Consider the following 12,868-nt stretch of genomic DNA (forward strand, 5'->3'; position numbering starts at 1 on the left):
ATATGCGTTTGTGAAAAATGGGTTTAGTTTGAGACTGCACAGTTGCAGGGTTAAGGGTCCAACTGAATGTAAAGACTAATTTAAAAACAATTTGAAAACAAATATGAGCGAAAAGCTGGGTAATGATCTAATTAAGTCATATTATACTTATTCTGTAATAATAATATAATTAATTGGTAAATACCAGGTAAGTGATGCACTGTAATCAAGGTTTAGCTGTATAATACCTCCTGGCCATGGAAGAAGGCCACCTGCTGAGTGGTGGGGATGACCTCCCTGACACTGCTCCTCACTGTCACCTCCTGTGAGCTGGACACCTCCTGTCAGAAAGACGACACACAGACCGTTCACACACTAGGCCTACATATTTATCATTCACAAAAGCACACGCGTGAATGTCTCCAGATGGCGATGGGTGTGGTTTGCGCCGGTTCTGCTTTACGGGGTACTTTACTTGAGGGCAGCACACAGTATTTTGGCACGAACCCGCTCGACTAGCGTCTCTTCCTGTCGGTGACAGGTTGCAAGCAACACACTCGCACACAAACACAAACACTTTAACGCACACACATTGTAGCTATCAGTCACAAACACACAGCAGTATTGTGTTCCCCCTGACAGCAGACCATATTTAGCAGCAGGATGGGAAAATTGTTATGTTCAGAGAGCAAAGCTTACTGGAAAATCCATCTGTTACAAATAATAAATTATTTCCTCTCAATTGCAGAGCTCTCCCCGTGAGAATAGTAATGTCAAAATCCTATTAGACAGTAACTTAAGGAGAGAGTGAGTGACAAATAGAGACAGGTGAAAAATCTCTGAAGTAAAATGAAAATACACCAAATTCACCTCAAATAGGTTTTAGAAATGGAGTACTTGAAATTGGACTTTCTTTCCCTGGCATGCAGAGCGTAGAAACATACACGTCAGAATAGTACTGGCTCCCTGAGACTGCTTAGATCTAGTATAACATATTTTGTTGCTGTACAAAACACCCCTGACTTGCCATGCAGCAAAACAAAACTGCATGTGGACCCATTATCTGAGCTGCAGAGACACGCGTAAAAAGGCTCTTGACGCTGCAGCACATAGTACAACGACTCAACAAAACCCACTGCTCCACACCTGACCCCAACCCCATGCATCATTAAGTCCAGGCCCACTCTCTGAATCCAGCCTGTTTTAAGCTCAGCGGGATGAGAGAGAATGCATGACTGGGCAGAATCTATCCCTGTGTGGCTGTGACCTGTATATGGCCTTTCTGCCTTGTTTTTACTATGGATGTGTATGGTTTAGCATGGCTCAGTATGGTTCAGGATGGTTGTGAATGCGTTAGTATGGTTCAGTATGGTTCAACAGCTTTAGTATGGTAGTGCAATAGAAATAAATAAGGATAAAGGATCTCTATATGGCTCATGCCTTGCCCGTTTAGTTGGCAGTACCTGCACAGATCTCTTTTCTAAGTGGACATGGGTGACGCTGGTCTGGGACTGGGAGGAGGAGGCGTACTCCTGGCTCTCAAACTGTTTCTTCACGCTGGCCAGACCCCCTGGCAGAGAACAGGCTTCAGACTCCTCCATAACCTATTAAGAGAAGACATAGGCATCATTAGTTAGAGTCATCTCCATGCAAAGGGTTCTCATAAGAGTATATGCAGGGCTACAGTGGTAGTTAATGCAGAAGTGATAGTTCCAGGGACTTCCTGAAGGGGGCATAAGTAAGCAGCATCTCCCACTGGACTGGATTACTTCCAACCCTAAATACAGTCTAGGGAGTTATGACTTGGAACTCATGACGTTTGCAAGAGAATGATGTCCCCAGTCTCCCCACACGATTGGAAATCCCAAACATCTGTGACATCAAGTCAAATCAAACTAACTAGTTCAACACAGCATAGCGGTATAAAGCTATGTTTTAGCGGCGTATGCAGACAGTAGCTGTAAAGGTGTTGATGGATCATTCTGGTCCAGATTCTGTCTGTTATTCCTCATAGTGTGCAGTAACCCTACAGCCCAGCCTCCCACCGTCAGCTGTCAGCAGCCTCCCCATGGGCGGTGACACTGGGATCAACGGAGGTCACCACAGTGGCACTGACAAATGACAATGATGGAATCAATCAATGCAGATTTCTGTCATTATTCAGTACTGAATGAGAAGTAAATGATGTATGATGAATGTTGATGTGTCATGCATCAAAACATTGTTTTTAACCCACTACCTGTATTCAGAATTTTACATATTACTGTGTGGACAGAGGTTCCTGGAATATGTGGTTGCTGGAAGATCTTTGTAGTGTCCAGGAATATTCAACACTGGGTTTCTTTATGACAAAATATGAAGTATTTCTATCCATGAGGATTCTCAATATAAAAAGGCTTAGAAATACAAAAATGTCTTCCTTTCAGTTCCAATCACATAACAGTGACCTGGGTATAGAGAAGCTGAATGGAATGCAACAGACCAGGGAAGAGAAGCCATATAATAGTGAACCACTGAGTCATGTATAGTAAAAGGCTAAAAGGTTGCTGCTCCGATGGCTTCAGTTTCAGACTGAGTTGAATTAATGGCCTTGGCTTAATGCATGCACTCATTTTCAATTACAGTGTAAGCAGCTTTCAGATAGGGGTTTCTTTACTCTGAAGTGGTAGCCAATGATGACCCTGGCTTGTAAGCTATTTTTTGTTGTGTTTTTTACACAGCAGGTGTGGTCATGAATGTCTGTGTAGAATAGTTTTGAGAATGCATCATATTTGGAGATCTGTGAAAATGTTCTGTTAATAATACCCATTCAAATGGGTGCACTGCCAATTATACCACGCACATTTCTATGTGTGTGTTTGAAGGTATAGTGTCTGTCTGCCTGCCTGTCCTGTCTGGTTATTAGCCTGTCTAGTTATCAGCCTGTCTGGTTATCCTTGGAGTGTCTTTCCCTCCATCTCTCTTTACATCCTTGTAGAAGTATCACCTTACCGCGGCGGATGAGCTGCCGGCCTCCTTCTTGGACACGGCAGCCTGATACATGGCCATGCGTTCCTTTAGTGACACGGACTCCGGCTCCTCACTGGTGGGTGCTCCTCCTTCTCCTTTCCTCTGACTCACCACCCCTTCTCTTTCCTCAGGACGTCCTGAGCTGGTTCCACCCGCGCTGCCCGCAGCTGCAAAACGCAACAGACATGGAGTTTACTTTCCAGGACGTGAGAATGCAGTTTATGAACAAAAAGAGCCGAATCCTGACTTGAAAGCCGTGTTTGTCACACAAATTTCTGCATTAATTCGCAGCATTGATTTACAGTAAATCCATGGTTTACGTAAAAGTCAGATCAGATATGATTCAACCTTTCAGCGTTTCAGCCCATTGATAGAATAGATACTTTCAAGAGTATAACCATGGACGACATTTTAAGGGGACATATTGGAAAACAGTTGTGGTAGCTGCATCCTATTATCTGAAAGGACAGGGCCATTATGTAACTGCGAGGGGCATGGCGACAACGGTGACAACCGCTACCAGTGGAGGCTGCTGAGGGGAGGATGGCTTATAATAATGACTGGAAAGGAGTCAATGGAATGGTATCAAACACAAACACTCCTCCACTGATCTCTACTGCCATCCAAGTTAGCTTTACACCTACGTCTGGCTTGTTCCAGAACCACATCCCCTCACATGTTTCTTACATGACCTTCTTACATTTGTGTCTCCTGAGTGGCGCAGTGGTCTAAGGCACTGCATCGCAGTGCTAGCTGTGCCACTAGAGATCCTGGTTCGAATCCAGGCTCTGTCGCAGCTGGCCGCGACCGGGAGACTCATGGGCGGCGCACAATTGGCCTAGCGTTGTCCAGGGTAGGGGAGGGAATGGCCGGCAGGGATGTAGCTCAGTTGATAGAGCATGGCGTTTGCAACACCAGGGTTGTGGGTTCGATTCCCACGGGGGACCAGTATGAAAAAAATATATAAAATATGTATTCACTAACTGTAAGTCGCTCTGGATAAGAACGTCTGCTAAATGACTAAAATGTAAATGTAATGACCCCTCTATACATAGCCATAGACAGGACAATGGCGATTCACAAAGGATGTTGTCATGAAACTGAAGAGAGTCACACTCATCAATCAAACAGGACTGCTCTAACATCACACGCATGCATGCGCGCACACACACACACACAAATGGACACACACACTGGTTAGTACAGTATATCCCTATAGACATCCAATTAGAGTCAAGTATTGATTTATGGTTGGCTCTGCTATGCTATAAAGCATCATTAACTCCACTGAGGATCTATCTAACACCCACACTGGACCTAAAGGCTTTTAGCATGTTGATTCTGCCGCGGTTATAATGCATTGAGATCAAAGAGGACACGGATGGAAATGGCAATTGTATTATGTAGTACACTTTGACATTTCTATGTTGTGGATTTTATCTGCTGTTTCACATACTGGGGAGATCTTAGCCAAAACAGAAGCACATGGATAGAACATGGGTAGGCCTATATTTTAAGGAACTATTCCAATGGTATCTCGGCTACAACTATTAGCGATAGAAAGCTATTCTTTGCCTGGTACATACCGTACACATATACCCCTATGGAGAAGAGCTAGTCATCCTAATGCCTGTCAGACCACTTTTAGAAAGTCCTATGAATACATGTGTTACTATCTGCCGGTTTGATTTCCTATTCCTGGAATTGACTGGTTATCTGACCGGATGACACAAGTCAAACATGCTCCCTACTTCAAGTCTATTGAAACAGGGCCAAAGTATATCCTTGTCTCATAAACCCACATGATTTCTCACAGGAGCCAAGCACTTGGATTGGCTACCATGTGATGAAAGCATGTTCCCTTAAACCACCATTTTTAGATCCTCCTGCTATGGCGGGTATGTTAGTGTTAACCAATCACCCTGCGCTGTGGAGAGAGATAGCTAGAGGATGACTGACCAGCACAGCAACGTCCAAAAATAAATGTGGGTTTTACCCGCTCTTGACTATAAATACAGGTCAGATACCCTACACCTGAGGTCACCTGAAACCTGACACTCGTTTAAAAGAGCGAACGAGGGACAATATCCTCATTTATCACTGGGGATAAGTGCCTACGACACGTCATGGTTCTGGGCCTGGTTTCCCATAGGCATCTTAAGGCTAAGTTCATCGTTAGAACCTTCGTAGGAGCATCGTTAAATCTCTGAGCTGTCTCCCAAAAACCATCGTTATTAACGTTGCACTTGAAAACGTTTGTAATCTAACGCCTGCCTCAGACCACTCGTAGAACAGCAGAGCGCGTTGTTAGAGGCTTTTTTGCGTTCCCACGTCACTTTATGCACAGCAGATCTCCGGTAATTAGAATAAGCCACCTCAATATTTGTAGCCGTAGGTGGGAATATCTCTCTAGGAGCTGATCCGTTATCAGTATTGTGGAATAATTATAATGTTAAGGAAAGATTTGAATGGAGAAAGCTGATCCGAGAGCAGCACTCCCTTTCTTTTGATCCTATCAGTATTGACACATGCACCAATGACGCACTTAGTGACCGTTCTCTCTGCGTGGTGTTTTGGGAAACGCATGTTACATCTTCAGACGTTGTAGGAAAGATGCATATTTGAAAGAATCCTAATCCTAAATTCCATCGCTATCGGGAAACTGGGCCCTGGGCTGTCAGTAAGACACACAGACATACAAGCGTACTGATGCCATAAAAACATTGACAACAGTCCCTTGGAATGTTCAGCCTGCGAGTGGAGGAATGGTGGTGAATGAATGCAAAGCTCGCCATAGCGGGAAAGTGACGTAACTAACCCAGGCTCCAGGAGGGTCGCAAAGATAAATCCTCCTTTTTTGATGGCCCTGTCTGCAGAGTCATGTTTCCCAGTACGAGAATGAGGGATGAAGGGAAAAAGAGAGAGCGAGGTCAAACTCAAGGACATCTGAATAGAGCTCCATTTCTCCAGAAGGCTAAAAGCATTTTCCTCTCTACATCACTGGCGCTTTCCTCTGTTTAATTAGCGATATCAACCGATTTCAATGATTATAACGTTTACAAATGACTTACTGGGTAAGATGCCATAATCTTCCAGCAGATTACCATCTGTTTGCGTTTCGACATTGCTATCTTAAAAGCAGAGGTGCTTTCACTCATTTAATTTTCCTATCTTAACTCCCCTTCCATGGAAGGCCACCTACTGTATGATTAGTCAGCAATGTGTTTGCATCAACTCCACATGGCAGGGATGGGTGGCTCTTGTTCTCTTCCTGAGGAGTGTTAACTCTTAATCTCTCCGATTTACAGGGCAGCGGTGCCTTCATCTGGCTCTAGTGATAGGAGGGGGAGGTTGGGGCGGCAGGTGTGTGGTTGAAAGTGGCGGGTGGGCATCAGGAAACGTCTATGGGGGGAGAGAGTGTGTGTGGGGGAGGCCTTGCCTCTGGTATGCATGGCTCAGTGGCTATATTGAGCTGAGCCAGGGCCGCCGACCCCCTTCTGATGCTCTGCCTGTGGTTATGTGATCAGAGGTGGGCTACGCTGCTAGCTAGCTAGCCTTATGGAACCACAGACCCAGAGCAGCAGCTGAGACCTGAGCCAAAGCTCACTGTTCTGTGACTCTAGTTCAACTGGCTGTTCCACAGGCACAGATGCGACACACAATTATTGAGCTGTCAAATGGATCAAAGAGACCACTGGATCGGCCTCTAGTACGTGGTCACGTTGTTTCTCGTGAGTACACTCACAGTCAGAGAGCATTCCAGGCGAAATAACCAAGTCATATCAGATCAGAAAAAACAAGCTGACATCATGCATACTTAACAATCCCACATCCTCGTGGAATCATGCTTCCTTTCGCACTTTTACATTTTATTCATTTAGCAGACGCTCTTATCCATAGCGTCTTACAGGAGCAACTAGGGTCAAGTGCCTTGCTCAAGGGCACATCGACAGATCCCTCACCTAGATAGCTCCGGGATTTGAACCACCAACCCCTCTGTCACCGGCCCAATCATCTTCATCTGACAACTCTATATTTTTTTAACACATTTAGAAGACTCTTGCTGTAATTCCAGTCCTGTTTTACATGGTAAAACAACATAGTCGTACAGTACACGCAAGCAAAAGCCGTATAAAGCTGAAAAGGCAGTCTACTGTCAACACCGTCAGTTTACCAATCAACCTCTCATTCATCCAGTACATCCAGTATCTCTCTCTCTCTACATATCTCTCTAAGTGTCTTTGTGTTCTCATTCAAATCAATCATGTGACAATGAATGTCAGTCCACCTTTACATGCAGAGGATTGTAACACACTGAAAGGCTATGAAGGTTGTAAAGACTGGCCCACTTACTGTAATGCCCTCTATGCCTTTAGCACCTCCGTGTACCTCGGACAATACAATCCCACAGATAATGTTGAAGGGCCTTGAAATCCCCTGAGAGCCAGCAGCAGGGTCCTTTTGCCCAGCCGTTACCAGAGGAAACTAAACAAAACCCTGGGAGGTGATTCAGTGTGGGTTGGAGACCAGCTCCAGCAGTGTGCGATCAGCTCAGCTCTGTGGGGCCTAGTGGACAGTGACAGCTGATTTTATTTTAGATGCCCCCTTCCTAAAAGACGGAGCTCAGGAGGGGTAGGGGGGCTTTTTTTAGATGAGGTACCCTACATGCCTTTTACCTTAAGTCACACGGACCTAACAGAACAGACGTCCTGCACTGAGACATTGAAACCGGACCCCGCATCCCTCGTTTCTCAGAGTGGAGGGGAAAAGGCGAAGGGGTGGGGGGGGGGGTAATCAACCCAATGAGAGGGCCAACCCAAATAACCTCATACAGGTCCCCAAATCCAGAAATATTGACAACGATGATTCACCATGATGACGTTCTTTTAATATATTTGATGATGATATGCGTGGAACCACCTTAGGCTCCCTTTTCAGAGCCACAGATAGCAGGACTTTTTACATGCCACAAATGAAAGATAGAAAGTGAACGGGATTGAGGCTCAGGGATCTCCCTTGGCTGCCTGGGCTCAGATGGGGAACAGGGATTCCAGATGGACAGGAGTCCCCTCTGAGACCGCAACAGAGCCGCCTGTCATAGCTCGCCCTGATGCATCAGCCATGATCATGGGATTTACAACACACTATATAAAAATATATCTCAGTGTGTGTGTGTGTGTGTGTGTGTGTGTGTGTAGTACCGGGCCTGTCTAAGTAACTGAGTGACGCTGCTCCCTCTCTGTGCCATCGAAGCTCCCTCCACTTAAGCTACTGCCCAGCCTTTCTGAACTGCCTGGCTGAACAGCACCTTATCATCTGAAGCTGTGGAAGACCATCGCCCAAGACCTGCCAGATCTCTACCAGATTTGTTTTGTTTGTTTTTGCAGTGTCTTTGAGATTCTCTTTGTAATATTATTATTATTAAAGCCACTTGTGTTCTGAGAATCATTGAAAACATTTCCAGGAACCGTTACATAAGAACATGCCTTAAAGCTAGAATCCTTAGTTGCTAGATCCATTTTTGGACTTATAAAATAATCATACCCATTGATTCTTGAAGAATATAACTTCTAAATGCCTCGAGCTTAGTTCAACTGTCGTACCCCATCAGAACCCAAAATAGCTTGTTTTACTCCAATGTTTGTAAAACAACATAAATGTAAACAAAAACTTGATATCATGGATGGTCAGTCTGTGAATTCGAGAGTGGTTACATTTCTCCAGACCCATCACGTAGCTTTTTAGCAAAACAGGGGCAGGGAGAGGCTTTGTTATTTATTTATTTAAAAAAAAAAAAAAAAAAAACATTATTTAACTAGGCAAGTCAGTTAAGAACAAATTCTTATTTACAATGACGGCCTACACCGGCCAAACCCGGACGACGCTGGGCCAATTGTGCGCTGCCCTATGGGACACCCAATCAAGGCCAGTTGTGATACAGGCTGGAATCGAACCAGGAGGTCTGTAGTGACGCCTCAAGCACTGAGATGCAATTAAGGATTCTAGCTTAAGAACACACACAGAAATTCAATAGAATATTTGGTGACTGGAAACTTGGCCCATTACGTGACATACAAGAAGCGCAATTCAATCATTTATCATTTAACTGACATCATGTCGTAGTTAAAATGTAATTCCGCCACTTTTCAACCTCCTATTCACCATCTCCAGCACCAAACCAGCGTCTACATACAGTAGGGTCCAAAATTATTGACACCCTTGAAAATGTTTGGCAATAATGACTGTATAAAATAAATAATTCAAATACTGAGCTATATTGTATGCTCCAAAAAATTGGTCAGAGAAACAGATTTTGTTTAACAGGAAATCAAAAATCAAAAAGGTAGGGGTCAAAATTATTGCCACCCCTGAAGATTCTTATAAATAAAGTAGTCATAATTGTAGTATTTGGTCCCATATTCCTAGCACGCAATGACTACATCAAGCTTGTGACTCTACAAACTTGTTGGATGCATTTGCATTTCGTTTTGGTTGTGTTTCAGATTATTTTGTGCGCAATAGAAATGCATGGTAAATAATGTATTATGTCATTTTGGAGTCACTTTTATTGTAAATACGAATAAAATATGTTTCTAAACACTTCTACATTAATGGGGATGCTACCATGATGACAGGTAATCCTGAATTAATTGTGAATAATGATGAGTGAGAAAGTTACAGAGTGTCAAAGATCATACCCCCAAGACATGCTAACCATCCCTGTTATTGGTAAAAGTGAAAAGGTTAGCATGTCTTGGGGGTATGACCTTTGACCCTGTAACTTTCTCACTAACCTGCAGAAAGAGAAAGGGAGAATGAAAGAAAAGAAAGAAAGAGAAGAGTAAACTTTGCCAAACAATAGCGAACCCCCCCTTAAACTGTTGACCTTGTGAGAGTCCTTCCACTACGCTAACTTCTCTCATTCAGGCTTTATCAAAGGCTGATTAACATTAGCTCACCCAAAGTACCAATGTGCAGACCCTGACCTATCTTGACATTCTACCCAGGGTACTCCTGGTTCTGTTCAGAAAGCCACCAGGTAGTGTATAGTTCACTAAATTCAAATGCATAGCAGTGATTGTTGTTTTCTGGCCCTGCAGAGGCAACACAGTGCGTACCATAGGAGGCTGGAGGGAGGAGCTATAGGAGGATGCGCTCATTGTAATGGCTGGAATGGAATAAATGGAACAGTATCAAACATATGGAAACCACATGTTTGACTCCATTACATTTATTCCATTCTAGCCATTACAATGAGCCTGTCCTCCTATAGCTCCTCCCGCCAGCCTCCTCTGGTGCGTAAGTACCCCCAGAGTCAGACATAGCAGTGCATCGACTAAAGAAAAGCCTGGTTATCTCGACTGTAGGAACCTGTGCCGTGCTGATAATCCCTCTGAAATTGCACATGGATTTCCTGTTCCTGGAGTGTAAACAAACTCGCCCGGAATATCTGATGTCATAGACAACATCCCCTGGTGCTTTATCAGCTAGCTAACACCTGCAGGCCTTCAAAAGGTTAATAATGAACGCATTTAACAAATTCTGGAAACTTTTTTTGTTAAGGCACAGTAGATGTGTATGCAACTTCACTGGCAAGGCTTATTTTCAGGTCACTGTTTAGACAATAGATATTCACAGTTTACGTTGTGTGCTGCCTGTCTAGATAGAGACTAGTGTCCCTCAAAGCACCCTAGCCCTCCGGTTCTGTTTGAGTATTGTGCTTAATGGAAGATAATGGGAGGAAGTGAACTTTTGCCATTTAGAGAAGCCCTAAGAGAAACACTGTGGATCAATACGTGTCAATCTGAGTGACTGGAGCTTCGATTTCCAATTCAAGCTGGTATCCTGAGACTAAAATCTCCTCCAATAACCTTCATTAGGTAAAATCCAAAAACAAATTTGCCTCGGATAACAAAATCAAGAGGTGCTTTTCTTGATGGAGCGTATCCCCTGATATAATAAAATACTATCACTACAACTCAGAATATTACATCCTGTATAAAAATTTTAAAAAATTATTGTGTTGTTTGGACCCACAGGTGTGGGCCGTATAAACCAGACCCAGAATCCAGTGGGATATCCAAAAGGGAGATATTGTAACCAAGGTTGTCTATTTAAAAGACAGAAGCATGCTGGTTCGAAGGTGAGGTTGGTGCTTGTTTAAAGCACAAAGCGCAGTGTGTCGTTCACAGGTCTTTATTTAACACGTTGGCTTTGGGCAAAGAGCTCCTTCACCTCCTCTGTCACTCACTGTGAGTGGTAAATCACATGATGCTGTCATTGACATGACACTGTCAATCGGTCAGCTCTCACAAACCCTCATCACTTACACCACCAGTCTGCAAAGGCGACAGTGTCTTCCAGCTTTAGCCACCACAGTGATTTAGGACTGGTTAACCATTTCACATGACCGACATGTGACATTTGAGGAGGGAAAAAATAATTCTGGAAATTCAACTGCTGTAAATAGATTGTTACTGAAACAACAACAACAACTGGGAGTAATGACGTTGTGTGTGTGTGTGTGTGTGTGTGTGTGTGTGTGTGTGTGTGTGTGTGTGTGTGTGTGTGTGTGTGTGTGTGTGTGTGCGTGAGAGTGTGAGTGAGTAAGTGAATGAGTGAAACACAAAGTGAGCTGTCAACATGTCCATCATTCCACTGAGCTTTTCCCCACCCACTGTCTCTCTCTCTCTCTCTCTCTCTTTCTGTCTCTCACTCACTCACTCACTCACTCACTCACTCACTCACACACACACACACAAACACATACACACACTCACACAAACACAGAAGCACCTCAACATGACCCCAATGTCACACACTCGTGTCAAACACTCAAGCCCTATCTCTGTCAGGTCATGTCCTCTGCCTCCACACATGTAAATCATATACAGTGAGGGAAAAAAGTATTTGATCCCCTGCTGATTTTGTTCGTTTGCCCACTGACAAAGACATGATCAGTCTATAATTTTAATGGTAGGTTTATTTGAACAGTGAGAGACAGAATAACAACAACAAAATCCAGAAAAACGCATGTCAAAAATGTTATAAATTGATTTGCATTTTAATGAGGGAAATAAGTATTTGACCCCCTCTCAATCAGAAAGATTTCTGGCTCCCAGGTGTCTTTTATACAGGTAAAGAGCTGAGATTAGGAGCACACTCTTAAAGGGAGTGCTCCTAATCTCAGCTTGTTACCTGTATAAAAGACACCTGTCCACAGAAGCAATCAATCAATCAAATTCCAAACTCTCCACCATGGCCAAGACCAAAGAGCTCTCCAAGGATGTCAGGGACAAGATTGTAGACCTACACAAGGCTGGAATGGGCTACAAGACCATCGCCAAGCAGCTTGGTGAGAAGGTGACAACAGTTGGTGCGATTATTCGCAAATGGAAGAAACACAAAATAACTGTCAATCTCCCTCGGCCTGGGGCTCCATGCAAGATCTCACCTCGTGGAGTTGCAATGATCATGAGAACGGTGAGGAATCAGCCCAGAACTACACGGGAGGATCTTGTCAATGATCTCAAGGCAGCTGGGACCATAGTCACCAAGAAAACAATTGGTAACACACTACGCCGTGAAGGACTGAAATCCTGCAGCGCCCGCAAGGTCCCCCTGCTAAAGAAAGCACATAGAAGGCCGTCTGAAGTTTGCCAATGAACATCTGAATGATTCAGAAGAGAACTGGGTGAAAGTGTTGTGGTCAGATGAGACCAAAAAGAGTTGATGCTCTTTTGCATCAACTCAACTCGCCGTGTTTGGAGGAGGAGGAATGCTGCCTATGACCCCAAGAACATCATCCCCACCGTCAAACATGGAGGTGGAAACATTATGCTTTGGGTGTGTTTTTCTGCTAAGGGGACAGGACAACTTC

General features: G+C 44.0%; 1 protein-coding gene across 1 annotated transcript in view; it reads right to left on the bottom strand.

The window, feature by feature from the left end:
* LOC311116820 (uncharacterized protein) overlaps positions 1–12,868 on the bottom strand; it is a 46,948-nt gene that overhangs the window by 15,278 nt on the left and 18,802 nt on the right. Inside the window, exons 3-5 of the mRNA XM_084191855.1 lie at positions 2,971–3,155; positions 1,443–1,583; positions 228–320 (exon numbers count right to left, since the gene is read on the bottom strand). Of these exons, the coding sequence (XP_084047981.1) occupies positions 228–320; positions 1,443–1,583; positions 2,971–3,155 (419 nt within the window). The remainder of the gene's footprint in view (positions 1–227; positions 321–1,442; positions 1,584–2,970; positions 3,156–12,868) is intronic.

The sequence above is a fragment of the Coregonus lavaretus genome, assembly GCF_964263955.1.
Source record: "Coregonus lavaretus genome assembly, contig: HAP1_SCAFFOLD_864, whole genome shotgun sequence".
NCBI lineage: Eukaryota > Metazoa > Chordata > Actinopteri > Salmoniformes > Salmonidae > Coregonus > Coregonus lavaretus.